Genomic DNA, 22103 nt, shown 5'->3' on the forward strand with positions numbered 1-22103 from the left:
TAAGTGCCTCCACCGTGAGAGATCATCCTCTATTGCTTTAAGTAGCTGGACATAATTTAGCTTTGTTACTTCTGATAACCTGGGGGAAATGTTTATGCCTAAATATCTAATGTTTCCAGACTGTATCTTAGTATTGGGTGTGTTTTGTAGGTCACAGTTAATGGGCATAACAATAGTCTTGGACCAGTTAATAGAGTAGTCAGATATTGATGAGAATGTGTTAATTAGAGTGACTGTCTGGGGGAGAGATGCCGGTGAGTTCTGGAGGAAAAGTAATACATCATCAGCATAAAGACTTATCATGTGTTCTATATTTTTGGCATGGATTCCTTTAATTTCTTTATTTTGTCTTATGGCAGCAGCTAGGGGTTCAATAAAAATAGCAAAAAGTGATAGAGAAAGCAGGCATCCCTGCCTGGTGCCTCTCTGCAAACAGAAGCTTGGAGAAGTTTGATCATTGGTCTTCACACATGCATTTGGGTTGTTATATAATATTTTTATCCAATCTATGAAAGATGACCCAAACCCAAATTTGTTTAACGTTGCAAATAAAAATTTCCAGTTTACTCTGTCAGATGCTTTTTCTGCGTCTAAAGAAATGACTGTGGATTCCAGATTATGTAGAGAATAATCTATGATGTTAATTAATCTATGCATGTTAGTAGAGGAATGTCTACCTTCACTAAAGCCTGTTTGGTCAGGATGCATTTTTAGAGGGGATATTTTTCCTATTCTTCTGGCCAAAGCTTTGCTAATTATTTTGAGATCTACATTTTTTAATGAAATTTGACGTTAACTGTTTAATTAAGAGCCACCTCTGAAATTGTTGCTGCATTGTCCCAAGGAAGCTCATGAAATATGGAATGGTCCCTTTGTTTGTTTGCTAGTTGGACTGTCAAATGGCCACATGGTGCTTACAAGCTGTAGGGGGTTGCCATGAAGGTCAAGGGAGGTGTGGCTGTTTGATTTTGACTGTGTTTGGGCCAGTTATTGTTTGTAATAGAATTCCAGTATATGGCAATTTTATTAGAGATTTTATGTAAGCATTAAGCCTGGGAGGATCAGTTTTGTGTTTCTATTTTCTAGAAAGTAAAGTGTGTGTGTTCACCAGCCACTTTATTAAGGACACTTTGCTAGTACCGAGTTGGACCCACTTTTGCCTTCAGAACTGCCTTAAGTCTTGGTGGCATAGATTCACCGAAGGAAACATTCCTCAGAGATTTTACTCCATATTGACATGACAGAATCACACAGTTGCTGCAGATTTGTCGGCTGCACATCCATAATGAGAATCTGCTGTTCTATTACATCCTCTACAAGTCATTTTAGTCCAGACAACTGCTGCTCACTGGATATTTTCTCATTTTCAGACCATTTTCTGTAAACCCTAGAGATGGTTGTGTGTGAAAATCCCAGTAGATCAGCAGTTTCTAAAATACTTAGAACAACAACCATGCTACGTTTAGTCACTTAAATCCCCTTTCTTCCTCATTCTGATGCTGAGTTTGAACTTGACTATGTTTATATGATAAATATATTGAGTTGCTGCCATGTGATTGGCTGATTTGTTATTTTTGTTAACAAGCAATAGAACAGGTGTAATAAAGTAGCTAGTGTGTGTATTTTTTGTGTAGTGTTCAATATATGTGTATCTTTATATCTTGTATACAAGCGTATGAATTACTGGTGAGAGATTTTTTGTGTGTGTGAGTACTGACTAGAGTATCATGCAAGATGTTTAAACCTGACAAGCAGTAAAGACTGGGTGATGGAGGACGATGATGGTGTGTGTGTGTGTGGCCTGGTTGACTCCCTGCAGGGCCTAATAGTGAGTGGGTGAGCATCAGGCCCTGTTACTGTCTTTTGGTCTGATGGCCCTATGATCACTCCCAGCACTCCCAAGACATGGCTGCCGCACAAACTCTTACCCTCAAAACAAGAAAATGTCCAAAATGACACACACGCCCACACGCACACACACTTCCTTACACACAGATACACATTTACACTTTGTTATTTTAGACATTCTTTTGCACTTATGCTGAGTTGTAACATGCATGTATCCGACACACACACACGTGTCCCTGCAGACACATGCACTTCTCAGATTTCTTATCATCGGATGAGTGCTTACTCTTCCCTCTTCCTTTCCACGGACTCCGTCCTGAGGTGTAGAAGTTGTCTTCACAGTAACTCCTGCAGCTCCTGCAATCTTTTTTTTTTTTTTTTTTTTTTTACCGCTACCTCTCTTATCGCTACAGAAGGGGTGACATCTTGTCAGGTCATCCATTCATTCTGATAGCACCAAGCTTCCTACAAACTGCCTGCACATATGCTCATCAGCACACTTTTCATTCTCTGCTGCTATCCACATCTGGAAATCCTGTTAACCCTTATCTCATTGCTGGTAACACACTCTGATTTATTTATTTATTTTTTTTATTCTGCTCAGTGAAGCCAGTGGAAAGCCTCGGGTAGGTGGTTCTCTAATCAAGTGTGGTAAATTGGATCAGACTTTAAGAAATAATGGAAAATGCCTGACAAAGTGGAACAAAAGAAAGATAGAGCTGTACTGAGTTTGTTTTTCACTGGAGTCTTAAGTTAGCAATAAATGTTCAATTTTGATGTGGTGCAAGTAGCTCATTAAGGAAGCTTTTATGGATTTTTATATATAATTTTTATATAAAATATATTCATAAAAAAAACACTTGCCACAGGTGTTTACTTAAATATACACTCACCAGCCACTTCAATAGGTACACTTATTTAATTGCTTGTTAACACAAATAGCTAATCACATGGCAGTAACTCAATGCATGAATGGCTCCAATATTCTTTGTTGGTTTTATTAACGTCAGCACGTTATCTGAGATCTTTAAGAATTAGCAACTCCACTAAGTATAACCCTTTATTTTTACTTCATCAGGATATTTTAGAAGTTGGACTGTTTTCTGTCCTCTTTGTTTTTGGTCACAGTATTTCAGTCATTCATGGAAAATTAGTCTATGATGAGGTTAGAAAATGTGATGTGACTCCACAACTGAGTGTAGCTGTCACATGATATCTAAATGATTGTCGCACAAGAAAGACAAGAGGAATAACGATTTTATTTTTTTCAGATTTTATTCATTTTATCCATTTGTTTATTTACTCAGATGATCATTCTCACTTTTAATGATGTAAAAGTTGGATGAAATGCGACATCACCATTTAGACTGAGGTCGCTTTGAAAAAGATATGTATCCAATTTAGTAGCACATAAGAATGTGGCCTGGGTTGGATTTGAAAAATCGGATTTGTGCCATTCAGACTTTAATAAAAATATCAGATCTGGGTCAAATATGGCAAAACTTTTGAATCCCTTTTGTCTTACAACATAAGCAGTGGAAGATCCATTTCCCTTTCCCTCAATACCAGTATTTTTTTGGAAGAAAACTATATTCTTGATAATCCCCCAATAGGAGGAAGAAAGTACAGCTTTGAATATCCTGTATGCTAATCCAATCCTTGTGTCAGTCAGTTTGAAGGCTTTACGAGAGGTCTGAAAAAGCTGTTAGAAAACTAAGTTCAAGTGTCAGCGTGCTGTCATCTGTTGTTTCCCTGCCTCTCCGGCCCCATTTGTTTGTGCACCATCATTAGTCATCGTTGCTCTGTTCACATAGAGCTCTGAGCAGCCGCTCCCCCCTGCAAGAATAACCATGCAGATCCAAGAGAAATCCTGTCTGGCTCAGTGCCGATGCAGAGTGATGTCATCTACATAAACACACACACACAGCTAATGTGCACTCACAAGGTGCCGAGGGACATCTAGTCTAGCAAATGCTTTTCTGTGTGTGTGTGTGTGTGTGTGTGTGTGTGTGTGTGTGTGTGTGTGTGTGTGTGTGTGTGTGTGTGTTTGTGTGTGGGCGAGCATGTGCAGTCAAATAATCATACATACATGAGTAGCATGTTTTTTCCCCCATTTTTTTAACTGGCTCTCTCTGCTACTCTCTCCCTCATAATTAAATAAAATTAAATGAATCATTCATGACCATTTGGGAGCGACAGAGGCAAGGAGCGAATAGAACATGAAGCGCACCTGTGCATTTAGCTGGCAGCACATTGCATAACGCCAGTGTGTTTCCTTGCTCTTATGGAATTACATTAGTAGCTACGCTGTAGTGGAGCTCTCCGGCCCATCCTGCCGTGACACTAAGCATCCCCCACTTTTGTCAGTGGGCTCCTTATCGTACATGGCATGTTGTCTGTAGAAAGAACCGCTCAGGCTCTCCCATTTACTCACTCCGCTGCACGCTGCTGCACACACACCACACACACATAGTGACGCACACCTGACACACCGACGGTACTGTGTTGCAGTAAATAAAGCTGGATAAATTGCTCTCTGGAGAGGCAAGTAGATTATGTGGTGTGCACGGGGTAGCTGCTATTAATGGTTTTTGATGAATGGGTCCTTTTTCATGGTCTGCACAAATATCACAGCTGTAGATGAACTAACTGTCTGTTTTTATTTACTTATACTTAAAATACAATGTAAGCCTTGCAACGCCACTTACACAAAGATCTCAAGTTCAGACACAGAAAACTGTATTTTTTTAAGTTTGTCATCAGAATTTAGTTAACATATCATGGATACAGTTGTTTGAAGCTTCTAATGAGCCCAAGAGGTGCCATGTTACTTTTAGATTATATGTTTGAAGACTTAAACTAGAAAATCTGAAAATGTATGCAAAATGAAGTGTATCTGAGCGATGTGCAGCTCACACCTTAACTGTGCTTGAGGCAAACAGCTACATTTGCCACTTTTAGCATGACACACCCAAAATACTCATCCAGGTGTTTTATTATGGGTAACGTAATCATGGTCATGATTATGATAAAATGTTTAGTCCCTCCAGGAAGTTGTGAAGTTGTGAAGCAGATACATGTTAGAGAAATGTCACATCTGCTGTCTGAAATCACTGCCAAGTACATTACAGGATACTTTCCAAACAAACAAGACAAATTACCATGATAGAGCACATTCAGATGTGCTTATTTATTTTTATATGTATATATATATATATATATATATATTGAACAAGAAGTTGAAGTGAAGAGGACTCTGAAAGACACAATACTCCCCCAGTGTGCTTTTGCCAATAACAAATATTGTTGGGATATCAGAATATTATTTTTTACATAATTGTTCAAACTATTTTTCAGGTGCTTTTCACAACTTTTCACAAAAACTGCCATAGATCAGCCATTTTATGTCACATCAATCGCAAAAAAATTGGAGTGAAATCCTGGAGGTACTGGACATTATATTGATTCTGGCACAATATGATTGTGATTCCATTTGATTCAGGATAATGAAATGATATCACATGCTGATTTAACACAGTCGCTCCTATTCATGTCACAGAAAGAAGTAAGTTTAAATAAACATAAGAATTTCTTTTGACAAAAATAGACTGTGACACATTATGTTGATCTTTAAAAAGCTCACATTATGGGAAAGAAAACTGAAAGAATAAATTCTTTTTGTAGACAATGAATCAGGATATAATAGAAACTTTTATCCTATTTTTTACCTTTATCCTAGTCTCCAACCAAATGACTTTGCAACCTAGTTATAATAACCAAGATAGTACAGTCGGACTTTATCATAGCTACATACATTTTTTTCATTAGGTTATAAGAGGAAATTTTTATTGTTAGAACAAAGCAACTGAAAACAATCTGTCTTTGTTGAAATATTCTGTTAGGACCAACGCTATTGGCTTGTTGATTGGTGAATTAGTGTGATGATGTAGATCATGTATGAGAAGAGAAGTGCATGGAATAAAATTCTCAATGTCTAAGCATCAGTTTTAATTATCCTTTGATACCTTTGCCTATTTGCACCCCAGATCTGATCTTTTCATGAATGTCTGAACAGCACAAATCCGATTTTTTCAAGTCTGACTCAGGCCGCTTTCACATATGGTACTAAATTGGACAAATTTCTGATTGTCTGATGTCGCATTTTATCTGACTTTTACATCATTGAAGTGAGAAAGACATCACAATTCTGCACAAAAATCAAAAGTAAACAATGGGCAGAATAATGTTATAATTTTTTCAGCTCTGATTGCACAACAACTTTGAAACGGTAACAAGTGAAGCATTCATTTTTACCTCCGTATACACAGTGTTTGCCGTGTGGCCTCACGTTGTCCTCTGCACATGCTGTCACTTCAGGGCCATAGATGGTTTATACTGGAATCTGATGGTTGTCGCATTAAATTTTAATGTAAACAACCACAAAAATCCAATCTAAGTGAAAAATTGGAATTGAGCATTGAGACCAGTGTGAACGTAGTCTTATAATCACATTCACTTTTTGAAATGTGATCAGGAGATAAAGCCAAACAGGTATAAAACATCTCAGAGCAGAAGTTATAAATCATGTGTACAAATTCACTCAGACGAAGGAATGCATGAATTATTTAATGATTATCTTGGCAAGGTCCTAAGTGAAAGCACGTGCAGCACATAGTCCTACAGATGTGCTCCATAAGGTACAGCATATATAAACATACATTTTCAAACATATTGTTCATGTTCTCAGGGATATTTATTGTCATGTTTTTTTCCATTCCAAAAAAATAAAAATCATAGCTAAAATTCTTACAGAATACAAATTTAACTTAGTATTTAAAGATTAAAAATTAATGTCAATGGAAGAATCCAGGTCTGTTCCATTTTCTGTTGTTTCCTCACTGTGTTGTGTAGAGGGGGGAAAGAATAACTGAAATTAAGTACAGCTTCAGTTCATCCATTCATCCATTTTCTACACCTCTTAGTCCAATTCAGGGTCGCGGGGAAGCTGGAGCTTATCCCAGCAATTAGTAGGTGAGAGGCAGGTACACTCTGGACAGGTCACCAGCCCATCGCACAGCTTCAGCTCAGTTCAGTTTTATTTGTATAGTAACATTTCACAACAACGTCATCTCAGGGCACTTTATAGACAATTCATCGTGATGCAATCATTGTTTATATAAGGGAATTCATAAAAACTTAAAGCCAGCTAAGGAAGCCAATGGATTGCATAGAATCTCAACTTTGATTCAATCCCCGATCCTTAGTGGAAAGAAAAAAACTCCCATTTTACAGGAAGGAAAACCTCTGGCAGAGCTTGGCTCAGGGAGGGCGGCCATCTACTTAGACAAGTTAGGGTAGAAAGGACAGGAAAGATAAATGAACAGGCACCGTAAGTTTTAGCCCCGGAGACTTGCTGAGAGAAAAGACGAGAAATAAGTATTTAGAATTACTAAATAATAAATTAATGATGCCAATACTGTCATAAATTTATACATTAAAAATAAATAGCAGAGAGATGAAAATGGAAGGAAGAGATCAGTGCATCATGGGATATCCCTTAGTAGTCTAAGCCTATGGGAGCATAACAAGGGGATGGCCAGACCACCATAACTACAAGATTAATCTTTGATATTCAGTGGAGATTGGTCATGGAATGCTTTATATGTGAGAAGCCAAAGAAGAGAGGCTAAAACTGGAGAAAAATGATCTCTTCTGCTAGTTCTCATCAGAACCCTCACTGCAGGATTTTGGATCAGGTGGAGGCTTTTCACAGCATATTTGGGCAAGAATATTAGCATTTTCCTCTAGACAGTCAGCTCCAGCTGCACCAGAGTTATCCATATATGGATGCTGATTCCACTCTTTAGACGTATAAAAGACATTGCAGGCAACATTTAGATGTAGACTTTGAAAGAGCTCAGCTTCTTCACTCTATCCCTTTCCTGTAAATGCTTCCAGTCAAGTCTGTTGTCGAGCTGCACTCCAAGGTTTAGTGCTCCACCACCTTCACTTCTTCTTTCTCTGCACTATCACACAAACTGACTGACCAATTTCCTGTACAAAGCTTCTTATCCATCACTGATACACCCCACAGCTGCAGAGTCATCGGAGTATTTGTGCAGATGACAGGACTCAGAGTTGTATTAGAAGTATGAAGTCTACAGAATGAAGAAAAATGGTGAAAGAATACAAATAAAGGAAAGCAAAACTCCAAAAGTCGGAAAAAAAGACTGTTAAGAGCATTCACTCATGTTCATTTCTACAATATAAAGAATCAACCAAATAAAGTTCTGTTCTTCAACGCCGAATTTCATCTATTATACTTAAATACAAAATTGGCAGGAGCTGAGCCAAATGTAGTGAAGATATACTGTGCACAATAATGTGCTGCAAGATTTTTTACTGTACAAATCAAATCAAAAGTGGCCTGACGGATGTTCTGCCAAAGCCTATAAAAATACTTTCTATAAATTTCCCCTATAATATTTGTAGAATATTGATAGGAACAATAATATTTGCTATTGCAGCAAAAATGTTGAGCCACTATTGGCACAGCTTTCATAGACCACATGCTGAAGTTGTAGCTAAAAATTGATGTCATGTTCAGTCACTGCACCATGCAGATGGTTGTGTTTGTGGTGAATATTTTGACTGAGATTACCATGGCCAGTCTAATAGAAGAAATTTTGAGAGCCTTGTACACCACCCAACGATTAGCCGTCAGGAATGTCTGGAGCATCACTGGACGTCTGTCTCTCTTGTCTCTTTGTTGTGTAATGCACTTTCTGCACTGCCGGACCCCGTCAGCGTTATATTTAGCTGGTTCGGCATATGGAATTGGCGTCAGGTCTGTTGGTTGAAAAGTTTTATTCTAAATGGCTGTTCAGCATTGATTTAGCATCCAAGTTTTGTCACCCAAATAATGTGGTTTCTTCTTATTTTTAGTCTCTGCCTCTTCCTATCTTCATCCACAACCAACAGGACTATTGTTGCCAGCATACGTTGCCAACAAAGTTATCTCTAACCAGTGAGAGAGGAGTGATTAATAAGCACTGACTGGTCCTCCAGTTCCACTTACCGAATGCCATAAATTGACTAACATCCCCTTCTCCACTGGAGAGTTACATCCTCTTGCAGGTGTAGATGGTACTTCATAGGTGACAGCTGGATGCTTGTTTTACCCTCCTCTGCCTGTAGCTCTGTGTTCTTCTTCACTCTACACTCACAGTAAACATGGTATTATAGTAGGACATTTCTGTCCCTCAGGGTACAACCTGGACTTACGTTCCCACTAACCTTGGTTCTCATGGTAACTATTTGCACCCATCTGAGGGTGTGAAAGGTTCATAAATGTTCTCAAGTAGTAAATGTTAGGGTACAGTATCAGGAGATAGCCTGTGCTGGGAGAAACAAAAAAAAAAAAAAAAAAAAAAAAAACAGAAAGGAGTGGTTGAACAAGCTTTACTCATAGATGAAGGCTTTACAGTTCCCTTATAGATTCAAGGCAGATTTCAATAAATGGCAATAAGGTTGTGCAGTGCCGAGGAAAGAAAAAAGGTGTAGAATTAAATTTAGATTTGTGTGTGTGTATATACAATTTAACACACATATACCTGATTTTTTTTCTTGTTTCACATTATGTCAATTTTAATTGTCATCCTGGATACAGGTTTGCCTTACATGTTCTCTAATGCTGGACTACCAAAGGACTTAAAGTAGAGTTTTGAGGGAGTTTTAAAGGTGTTCATGAAGCCTCACACAAAGACAGCTTGACACACAACTGAGTCGATGTGATCAACATCTCATGCTGTGTTATGGATTTCACTCTTGGTGTGTGTAATCATGTCAACTCTCACATTTTACATTGTAGATGTAGCCACAGACACTAGGAAGGAAGAAATAGGAAGGTGAAAGCAAAAAAATGGCAGATGGCACTGCTGCAAACCTACAAACAAGATATCGCAAATATGAAGCCCATCCTGTTCATACGACTCCTTGTTGGTGCTTAGACCAGGCCTAAACCTGTGATGCTTGTGACTGTTTGCAACTCTTCCCCTATAGTCATATTCATTCTAAAAATGTTCTTTTTTTTCTTCTTCCTCTTTGGGCAAGCCTGAAACATTTTTTATTTGAGCTGTGCCATCTTCATTTATTCTTCACCAATAACACATATGGATACTAATATTTACACATATTAAAAATCCCATGTGTTCACTTTACTGGAAAAGTATTTAAACAGGCATTGTAGTAGCAGATGAATACTCATTTCATAATGGATATGCTATTTTGGTAGCCTAAAATATAGGCAGAGGGTTAACTTTCACACAATCAGTAGAATACTTCACACATTGACTCAAAAACAAGAGTTTCTGAGATATTAATAGTATATATATAAATATATATATATATTCAAAAAGTGGTGCTCTAAATGTTATTTTCAACCTGGCAAACAGTAAATACAGTGAGGCCACAAATATTGTTGTGCCCTCATGCTTGAAATCAGATCAGTAAAGCTTTTGGTGCCACGATCACGAACCTTCTTTAAGCCTGAACAGCTTCTTTACAGTGATTAGTGGAGACATGGCTTGCATTAATGCTAGATGATAAGTAAGAAAAGCTTGTGTCATAGATTACTAATTTGTGTTTTGGTAGTTTTTTCAGTCACGACCTTACCGCTGTGACTGCTGTTCTCATGTGTCATCTTTTCTCTCTTCTCCGCAGGTATGATTTAGACTGTAAGAGTGACAACCTCTCCAAGCACGTGAGTGTCTTCTTCACTTCAGCTCTTCAACAATCAGTCAAGCATTGATTTCAATATATTACAACCATATTAACCTATGTGATACAAAGTCAGCTTCATTTGAATCTGGATATTGTGGGTAAAAGGAATAAATTATTTATCTTGGCATTTAAATTCTTTAGGTCATTTCTTAAAAAATAAAGAAAGTAATATCAAAGATATTTAGAGGAGTTTTATGTCAATAAGTTGTTTACTGCATGGTCAGTTTGTCCCATATGAGTTTTTTCAAACCTCAAGTGAAATCCATTTTGTTGTGCTGCTCCAGCAGCCCAGATGATGGTCTGCTACTAAAGCAGGGATATTGTGTTTTTCAAGGCATGACCATTTACATGTCGGAAAATAAAGGGGAAAATTGATGTTGAGCGTATTCAGGTGGTTGCATTTTGCAACTTCATCCTCTACACAGTAGGTGCTACATGTAAAAATTAACGGATCAAGTAAAAAAACTCAACCCAATGTCACCAATTTTCTGTGCATTGAATTTGAGACAAGATAATGGGCATTACAAGTAAAAGACTAGTTTTTTCACAAAGTAATTTAAAAGAAATTTTTGTGGCTCAGCTTGCATACATAGGAGTTCTTGCATGGTTCTGTCATTAAGATTGAGGAAGATTAATACTCTCAATATGAAGAGTTAAAAAGGTGACCAGGCAAATTAATATTAAGACAGACATAGAAAATGAAAAATCTTTTTAGGGTGAGGAGCTGGTATTTCCTGTGGAATTGTGGAACTGGTCTAACCTGGACAGATCTCATGAAGAGGCCAATGTTAATATCTTCTCTGACACAACATAAAGTCAGAACTAGCATTACTAAGTAATAATACTAGCATACAGGCTACTGCTTATAAATATATACCATATAATTAGTTACGAAATAATCATTAAAACAATGACAGAGTATGAGCATGCAAAGAAGAAAACATTTAAAATATCTAAAAAAAACAGAATATTTTTGGGTAGCACATACCCTTATTTGCAGGGTTTTTGCAATAAAAGAATGGTGCATGATGGCCAATTTAAGCTGCCTCTTCTTAGATTTTCTGTAGAAAGATTGGGTTTTTAAAAAGGATTTAAAATTATAAAGTATAAAGTGCACCTACAGATACTTTAGTCTTTATTCTTACTCTACTACTTTAAAATGCTAACATCAGTACACTGAGTGGAATAAACAAATATGAATAATTAAAAGTGTTATGCAAACAAAAATGGTGATGATGGCCTGATTAACAAATAAAAAACTATTAATTTCCTCTAGTTTGCCAACTGTCTTGTTAAGGCTGATAGTTCACAGCTCACACAAACAATTTTACAATGAAATGCAACAAGTTAGCTAGCAGCCTCTGTTAGCTAGCATATTATAGCTTTTCTTTATTAGCTCATAGTTTCCACTGACAGTGGGGTAGTGATAATAGGAAAAAAACACAACATAGAACATACGACTAATTTTGTTTTTATTTGATCTTTCTTACAGTGTTAGTTTAGTTAGTTTTTGATACTGGGTGTCTAATGGCTATTCAGTCAGTGGAAATAATGTGCTAGCTAGCCTGTTCTACTTTATGACACTGAGTAAACTGCAAACTATAAGCCTTATTATCTTGGTGTTAATGAAGATACTAAGGGGGCTAAGTTTCTCATTCAGGACTAATTTATTTCTCACACTGGCCACTGCATTTGTGTGTTAAGTCAGGTCTTGACCCTAGTAGCACTGGTCTCGCTACATTTATCCTAAACTAAGAAATGTAATATCTGTGTTATCTTATCATGTGGTCTTACAATTAACTTACATCCCAGTTTGCTGCTCTGCCGTTCAGCACGTGCACACGTAAAGGAGCAGACATGTATGGTTAGGGGAGGGGAGGGGTTTGTGTTTCTGGCGCTAATGTTGCAATGTAGTGTAACCCAGTGGTTATCAAACTTTTTAAGTCAAGACCCCCAAGATAACATGTTGGTATTCACCCACCCCCAAGCTGTTTGATTGTGTATTGTTTCGAATGGGTCATCATGCACCCATCCTCTAAATGTAAGGCTTAAAAACTGTCAGAATCTTAATCTATAGGAAGGATAAAGTGGTTTTTGGTGGTTCATTGCTATGAAAAGGAACCTCCATACCTAAATCAGCTTCTCTTGTGCCAAATGTCAAACTCAGATTATTAATACTGCATGTGTACGAACTTTATGTGTTTAAAAAATGAAGGTGCTAATTTAATTTTATCTCTTCATTAATGGTTTCATTTTGACAGCCCTGGTAAAAATCCTAAAATTATTTGATAAATGTAGGGTATATATTTTTTACGATTATCTGGTGACCCCCTGAAATAATGGGGGTACTGACCCTAGTTTGAGAACCGCTGGTGTAACATGACACCCAGTAACGTCACTGCTGATCAGTGCTGCATCCTTCAGCCCAGCCAGCCCTGTAGCGTAGCTGGTTGCGCATGAGTAAGTGAGCGAGCCTGTGGCTGATGAGAAGCCACAGGGCGGAGCGACTGAAGAAAGAAGTGGCAGTTAAGTTTAATAGTAAATATACATAATAGTTTACAATAAACCCTTTTTGTAATTTATACATACAGCACTAGCACATGCTTGTTACTGCTTCTGTTGGTTAGGAAAGCTGACCTGTCAGTTAAAATATGCAGTGGGTCTGTCTTTATTAAGTAAAGTTTTATATAGTTTAAGATATAGTTTAACAGAGATTGCATTAAAATGACTGTATTTTAAGCATAAAGCAGGTGCAGGGTATTTCATTTCAGACATTTAACTGTTTTTGCTTATTGAGTTTGTTTTTTAACATGCATCTTGATGAAATATGTGACTCGTCTTCAGTCCCATCCTTTATTTCAGTTCCCACAAAAGTTTCAGCAGCCTTCTGCTACAGTTCTGTCTAAATCCCCAGCTCCACCTCTTCACCCACCCCCTCTTCCTATTACCCTCACTGCCAACTGCTGGTGGAGCTCTTTTTCTCAGCCCCAACCCCAGTGTGCCCCCAGGCTTCCTCTGTGAGTGCTGAGCGATGTGAGAGCAGGAACTCCCTCTAAGCATGAAGGCTGAGGACGCTTGGATGCATCCTGTCGTCACTGTGGATGTGTGGGTTTGGAGATCTGGCACACGGTGATGGCTCCATTGTCCAGGCAGTCCATCCTCAGTACCATGACTATAAATAACGAAAAAAAAGAGGAGGGAAAAATGCAAATGCACACAAGTACAGTATTTCCAGTGGCAGCATCAGTGGCAACCCTTGAGGATGACTCCTTCCTCCCATCAGAGCAGATGTTTTCCTGCACCATATGGTTCACATACCTTTTGCAGATATAGCTGCAGGGAGGAAGAGCAGAGATGTGACATAAAGTGGAATTTAATTAGGGGCTGGAATGTCGCCGTTGTTTGTTCGTTATGACAGGCTGTTGTCACAGCCTTCTCAGTATAATTCAACCATTATTTATGATTCTTAGTAAATTGTATCACAATTCTACTTCAAACTGTGTTCAAATCTATTGAAATTTAAGATTACCAGACATGTGGGGGGTGGGTACCTTCTGGGGTGGGTGGCGGCTTATTGGCTAAAGTTGTTGTGTGTCCTGGTCGTGGGGGACGGCTGCTCCTGGCCTATCTTGCCCTGGGTGGCCTCCCGGGGAACGGGGGTGCCTACTGTGCCAACTCACCTTCTGGAGGAAAGTTTGCTTCCCTCAGGACTTACATCCCCATCCCGCTGACAAACGACAGCGACAGGTGAAATTCATTGCTACCCAGCTGAAACCCAACACATGGGACGCGACAAACAGCAGCGACAGCAGCAGTGTTGCGTATGCAAACATACATCAGCTGTTGGTACGGAGCAACAAAGCAACTAACAGACAAAACAGAAAAATATATATTAAAAGAAAACAGAACTGTCTAAATAATTAATTCATTTCTTGTTCACGTCGTCCTGTAACAATTGATTCACGCCCTAGTAGCAGCTAGCTTGGCATGGCCTCAGACGAAGCAAGTTAGAGGGAGCAGCTGCTAGGGGCCACCAGTATTTCTTTGCTAGAGCCATATCTGCTGACTCTAAAATCCCTCAGGCTCTAATAAAGCATGCCAAATGGTCTGTTGTTGGCTGCCACATGCACTCCTGCCATCTGAGGAACTGAGGTTCGGTGGGTAACTAAAATTTCTGATGGCAATATTCAGTTAATGGGAAGACTCCATGTGGCTAACATCTTTGTTTTTATCTTTCTATTTAGGTTCACACATGTTTTTTTTTTTAATGCACAGAATTCCTAGTGCATCATTGTTTCTATAGTTATGTATGAAATGGTGACTAAAGACTTCCTTAACTAGCAGACATTTTCAAGAAATTGCGATTTTTTTTAAATGATATCTTTATTTTATGACTTACAGATTTTAGAAAGATTTGCAAAATGACCATCTAAGAGGCAAAATCTACTAGTAAACAGATTAAAACATGTTTATGTCTGGATGAATATATGCACAGCTGACGGCTACCATTCCTCCACAACTGTGCTTGGGCTCTTAAGTAATTTCTCTGCCCATCTTTACCACTAGATGTCAGCAGTTCTTACACACTGTGACTTTGAATTGGTATGATGGAAGATGCCAGTATGACTTGCTGTTTTTTATGATCGTATGGCCTATTCTGACTGCAAAATAGCAGGTGTCAGACTTTGAACACTGACTGTTGACTTGTTTATATAAAGACCGCAATAATATTATTGGGCAGGTGCTTAGGAAATGTGCAGACCAGCTAGCTTGTGTCCTTACCGACATCTTTAACACATCACTGGACCAAGCCATCATGCTTCAGGTCTGCTACCATCATCCCAGTACAGAAAAATCCTCAGATTACTTCTGTCAACCATTACCGGCCTATTGCACTAACTTCCATCATGATGAACTGCTTTGAGAGGCTGGTAAAGTCATCTCCAGACTACCTCCCACGCTCGAACCATCTCACCAGATAGCACCAGTTCTCACCCACCACGGACCGTTTACCCTGCTGGCCTCTGGAAAGAGGTTCCAGCATTCGATGCAGGACCGCCAGGTTCATCAGCTTTGTCCCACAGGCCATCAGGCTGTTAAACACTTAAAATCACTGTTATTGGACATCACTGCTCTACCTGCTGCATTTTCCTTTCTTTCTTACTTATTATTACTACTTAATTTTAATTTATTTTAGCAGTGTTGTATATAAAATACAAATATTCAAATCTCTGCACCTTATCATCACCTGTACTTTAATGTATCCTTGCTTCTTCGCATCTTTATACTGTAAACTGAAGCCTATGCAAACAATATTTCATTTTGTATATACCTGCTGTGAACAAAATGACAATAAAGTCTGTCTCTCTAAACCCCAGAAGTTAGAAAAATCCCCAGAATTACACAAAATAGAGCAAGAAAATTACTTTGCTTGGCTTTACAATACCATTTACCTTTACTTTACATTGTAAAACTCCACAAACTTCCAATCACAGCTTCTGCTGTTATCATAACTGTCCTCTGATTTTATTTGCTAGTTTCTTCCATTTTTAAGGTAAGAAAACAAATGTAACTTTAGCTTATTTTCTGAGCGGGTCCCACATAATATATTAAACAAGGCTTTTACAAAAAAGGCTCTTTTCTGGATAATAAAGGAATTTAAGGATTTCTTAACTGCATTTGACTCAAGCCCAAGACAAAAGATAAAATAAACTGGACACACTTAGCGGTCTAGGAGTCCTATAAGGTAAAAAGGTTGAGTTCCAGTCCTCACAGGCTGCAGTCCAGCAGCTTTTAGTTATTTCCTGCTTCAACATATCTGATTCCGATTAATAGTTCATCAGCAGGCTTGGGCAGAACTTGACAACAAACTGTTAAGTAGATACATTTATTTTGAATCAGTTGGAGCAGAGAAACATCTACAACCTGCAGGACTACAGCCCTTGAACAGTGATACTGGACCTCTCTGCTCAAAGGTATCACAAGATGAACTTTAGAGGTCATGGAATTATATTTTTGTGTCTTTTCTGTTCTGGTTAAATAACCTCTTTAGTAAAAACTGTGACAGCTGAGCCTGTTTATCTACAGTAAGCTGCCTCAACTTCTAGCCTCATTTTTTGTGAGGCATAGCAGGCGCTGGACAGGGGCTGCTAGCTAGCTAGCAGCACATTTCATACAGAAGAACCAGAGTGTTTTTGTCATCTCTTTTTGTTTCAAGACCTCAGCTGGAGGAGAAATTCAGTCAGCACCGGCAAAGATCTTTGGAGCAGCTTTCTGCCTGCCAGGCTCAACACAGCTCATCTGTCAAGCACTTTTACACTGATTCACACAAACATACACATCCACACACACGCATATGTACACTTATTCTAGCACACGCATGCATGTGCAATCTGGTGGGGGTGGCTCCAGTATCAGTGTATGAACACTTGGTCCTGGCCTGTTGTAAACAGATTTCTTATACAGCCTCCACTCTCTCTGTTTAGCGCTTCTTACTGGCCAAGAGCTCTTCTTTCTTAAGCTGACGCCTCACGTGTGGCCACCCTACAGCAACTAGCAAGGTCTCAAGTCTCTCTACATACGTGACTCTAAGTGTAAAATATAGCAGGTGTTGAATGAGAAAAATTTAAATAAATTTGGTTGTTTTGTTTATCTGACACATCAGCTCAAAGCAGTCTGAGCAAGAACTTGAAATATGTTGAGTGAGTGTATTAATTTTAATTGCACAAATGGAGCTGGCCCAACTTTGTTTCCTTTCTTTTCGTTTTTCCTCCCATTGGCCAGTTCTCTGGCTGCCCCTGCTTTATGTTTATCTGTGTAATGGCTGTTTGTTTTCTCTCTTTCCAGTGTTTCATTTCTAATATTTTATCCACCAGGATATAATTTTAAAAAATTGTGTCTTTACCAGGTATTATAATTAGACAAAAATAACCTTGGATAAACAATAATGCATCTTTATTACATTGCTTCATTACTGATTTATCAAAAAATAGGGGAAAAGCTGTGTGTAAAAACCTAACTACTCTGCATGCATCAGTAGTTTCTGGAATCACATTTTGCAAAATGAACATAAATAATATTCCGGATAATGTTATCAGTCCCTCACATAGTTGTGGAGTTACTTTGGTTGACTTTGCTTTACAATATTACTTCAGTACTTCAAAATTAGTTTTATATGCTGTGTTTGGGTCTCACCAAACATAGCACTGTGCATAGGGGTATCTCCACTATGGTTGTGTCCAACAGTCTTGTAGTTTAGGGTGAACTTACTACACTCTAAATTCGGATTAGTTGAGTTTACTAGGAATTAGGATGAAACTCGTTGCCTTAAACCATTCTAGTTTTTATAAATACTGAAATATGTCAAGTTATATCAACATGTGCGACCATTAGACTTTACTCAAACCCGTTAGTTCACTTATCTAATTTTCTTTATACTCTCTAGTTGTTTGAAATGTCCTAAATGAGATTTACCCAAATTGTTTAGGTTGATCACCAAACTTTGTCATACACCAATGATAACAATTTCTAGATGCATCGTTGCAACAGATTAAAGGTCCAGAACTGCTGAAAAGGTGACAGTGGGTTATGTCAGTAACCATCCCCTTTTATACCTATGATGAAATATATCAAAAATGCAGTTGGTGGTGTCTTCCTTTCCTGTACTCTCCATTTCACTCATGGTACCAACTTTAATATTCAAACAGGGCAGAACTTTCTAACATTGTCTAAATGCTAACATAGCACAGGAATTGAAACACAGAACTCAAATTTATAGCACATCAATCAAAAAATGTTAAATTTCAGCTGAATCTGCATTTCATTGTAAGCAGTTTTGTACCTGCAATTATAGAATAAGGCACTTTAGGCACTTGTAATATTTACTCACCTGAGGTTGAATGACTTCATACATATTCACGCATACATTCTTTCTCATGCCGCTTTGACAGCTTCACCTTCAATGAGAAGCAAACAGTTTATCAACAGGTGTAAACTGCCTGCTCTAGGACCGTTTCCAACTATTTTACTTTTTCCAGATCAGCTGTTGAAAGGAAATAGAATTATCAGGATGTATATGCTGGAAACTATTCAGCATGGTCTGTCTTTAGAGGAGGAGGAAGGCTTTCTGAATAAGCTGTGCTGCATGGCAGGTGGTATTTGAGATGCAACGCACTGACAGTAACTCAGTTCACATTGACATTAGATAAAAATGGCCTTAGTCTTGTTTAGATAACAATCTTTCAGAGCTTTAAAGCTAAACTGTCCATGTAAAAGACCTGTTCTGCATCCTTTTCTGCTTTAGAAGCACAATGTTCTGCATCACGTCCTGAAATGTCCAACTATTAACAATTAAAATTTTCCATAAACTAATTTCTTCATGCACGAGTGACGTTATAAATGGTTTGAAGAACCATTTAGAAAAATTAAAGACTACAGATTTAGCAAATGGAAAATGTCTACTTCAGCATGGTGAAGTTGGGATTGAATGAATAGATATGAAGAACATCATTTTTAATCTCTGCAGCTCATAGCCCTTCTTTCATGTGTTCCCACATACAGGACTTCCTGGGCCAGGCATTCTGTACATTGGGTGAAATAGTCGGCTCCCTGGGAAGCCGCTTGGAAAAACCTTTGACGTAAGTAGCAAACCACAGCATGCACCAACAAACAAGCAAATCCACTCACACAAAAGTTCTTAGGCTATTTTAAGTCAAAACTCATAATTGGCCACACTTGTACTGGAGTCACTATCATTTGGGGCTCCTAAAAGCTTATTGGGCTCATGTTTGCCTTTCAGATTCAGTTTCCTCATAGGTGTGGACTGCAAACCAGCATGTGATCTGGAGATCACTTGCCAGTGTTTGTCTTTGAAGCAAAGTAAAGCAGGGCATGAAAATGGGCCAAGATGCTGATGAAAGTGTACGCTGTCTCCATCAGTCAAATGAGATGAATAGATAAACAGCAGCAGGCCTAATGGCAGATTGTAAACATCTTGAGATGGTAAACAGTGTGCAGTGAAGAGGGACAGTTCCCAAAGCGACGTCGATGGTGAGCTCCCAGCGTATTTTCTGAAGAAGCCTAAATTGAACTGAAACCTCAGATGAAGCCTGAAGATATAATCAGAAACATTTTCAAATGAATTAATGTCTGATTTTAGATCTTTTGATTTTTGATTTGGATCATATACCCTCACTAAACATGTTATCGCTTAGTGAATCAAGTTTTAATCATAATTACATGTTGCAAATAAAATGCTAATACTACACACGCTTTAAACGGGCAGCTCAATTCCTGTTACTTTTTGCTGGTATGCAGATCTTTTTCACCTTACTAACAGCACTTTAAGACTTAAGACAAAATGCACAATTTAAAATCAAATATCTTTTTTATATAGAATTGTTCAGAAACAGTTAGGTTTGCATGAATAGCAGTTTGGGAGCTTTTAGTGTCTGTAGTTTTTACATGTTCTGTGTAAAAACAAAAGTTAGGTTTGTCTCTGGAAAATCAAATCAAATCAAATCAAACTTTATTTATATAGCACCTTTCATACATAAAAATAGCAACTCAAGGTGCTTTACAGAGAGTAAAATCCCCCAGAACCCCAACCCAAGAGCAGCAAGCCCACCCCCCACCCCTTCCCATCAAACACACACACAACACAAAAGCCACTAAGGGTCAGATTAATCTGGGCTGCTGGCCTGAGCAGGCTCCACCCACAATTTAATGTCTGGGGATTGCTAAAGTTAAGATTTTTGTCTGTCAGTGTTTTTTCTACATGTTACATGTGGTGATAGAAATATACACTAAAACATAAAATTTGAACTTAATTTAAGGCATGTTGGGGTAAATATCTAGTTTCACAGGGTGTAACATGAGGTCCGGTATGTAAATATAGACATGTCTGAAAGTACAGAATCTCAGCTAAAAACTCATTAAAGCCATTTCTATGACCATTAAACCCAGTTAAGACAATGGACAATTAAAAGAGCAGGTAAACAAATTCTGCAAAAAATACAAATTATGTTCACCCTACAGCAGGGGTGCCCAAGTTTGGTCCTCGAGATCTACCATCCTACAACTTGTAGATGCAACCCTTCTTCAACACACCTGAATCAAATGACTGGCTTGTTACCAGGCCTCTGCAGAGCTAAACTGACATGCAGATGACAGTCTATTCAAGTGTGTTGGAGAAGGGTTGCATCTAAAAATTGCAGGATGGTAGATCTCGAGGACCGAACTTGGGCACCCCTGCCCTACAGCATGTAGACTGAGAAATGACACCTCTACTGGTAGCACACGGTTCACTGTGCTTCAACCAAGATTCACTGATTCACAAAATTATGCTTCACTTTTGAAAAAAATAATCATAAATTCTGTCTTATCTTTGCTGTCTTGCCCTCCAAAACTTATATCCACCACTTAATAATCCACAGAGATACAACTGTATTTACTTAAATTTTTAATTTCCAAGTGTCCTTTGAGAGCAGTTCTCCATTCGCCTAAAAAAACCCCCCAGAAAACATAAAGCAATAATGTGAAAGTATCCGTTCCATGGCACTCCCTGCAAGAGAAAATAAAAACAAAGCAAGCCATGCTGTAACCGCCCTGTATGGTACTAGTAATATAATTGCAGAGGTAGCAGAGTTTTTTAGTGGACTAAAGAAAACTTTGTGGTTGTGTTTATCTGCCTCCTGAGGGAGCAAAGCACCAGTATTCCAAACAACACCTTATCCCCCATATCCCCACACTGGTGTCCACTTTGTGTATGCGTGTGTGTCAGATAGCAAGAGAGCAAGAAAGGGAAGCCGAGTGAGCTAGAACTAAGTGACTCTACAGGCGTCTACAGCCATTACTATCTGTCTGCCTGTGTGTGTGTAAGAATCAATGAACACTTGCAACTCAATGGGTCTGCTGAGGAATGATACACGAGAAATATGATGTAAGAATGTGTTTCCGTCTCAGAGTTATGTAATCACCTCAGCCTGCAGTCATTCACTTTATTTCAAATCTGTGTGTTTTTCTGTGTGTTGTGAGTCCATGGACACGCTCTTGTTTTATTTTTAACTTTTTGCAGATACATTTGGATATTTTTAGATGTTCTTTATTATTCTGTAACGCCTGATTGTCTGCTGGAGTCTGAGCAAACATGCGTTAATGTATTCTGTTTTTGCCGTGTTTACAGTCACCGCCATCAAGTAGGCCATTTCCTTTAAACGTGACATTATTCACTCAAAAGAATCCACATGTTTGTTAAAGTGTTTCATGTTCTGAAGACCACAATGCTCTCCGAACTGCTCTGGGATAAAGTTCAGGACAAGTGCAGATTAGATTTATGTTGCAGAATAATCTCAGAGACTTGGAATATCCTTTGGAGAACCTTTGCTGGAAGGAATGCAAGTCAGCAAATCTGCCAAGAAACAGTTTGCCACCAAGTTCATGGAGCAGGTAAAGAGGGCATTAATCATAAAGGTGAC

The 22103-nt window shown here is 38.4% G+C and overlaps 1 protein-coding gene across 1 annotated transcript in view; it reads left to right on the plus strand.

Annotated features, from left to right (window-relative positions):
• Positions 1-22103, plus strand: part of LOC121647077 (copine-8-like) — an 88772-nt gene that overhangs the window by 36104 nt on the left and 30565 nt on the right. The window contains exons 5-6 of the mRNA XM_041996234.1: positions 10570-10609; positions 19189-19265. Coding sequence (XP_041852168.1) covers positions 10570-10609; positions 19189-19265 — 117 coding nt within the window. The remainder of the gene's footprint in view (positions 1-10569; positions 10610-19188; positions 19266-22103) is intronic.

This window comes from Melanotaenia boesemani, chromosome 10, assembly GCF_017639745.1.
Source record: "Melanotaenia boesemani isolate fMelBoe1 chromosome 10, fMelBoe1.pri, whole genome shotgun sequence".
Taxonomy (NCBI): Eukaryota; Metazoa; Chordata; class Actinopteri; order Atheriniformes; family Melanotaeniidae; genus Melanotaenia; species Melanotaenia boesemani.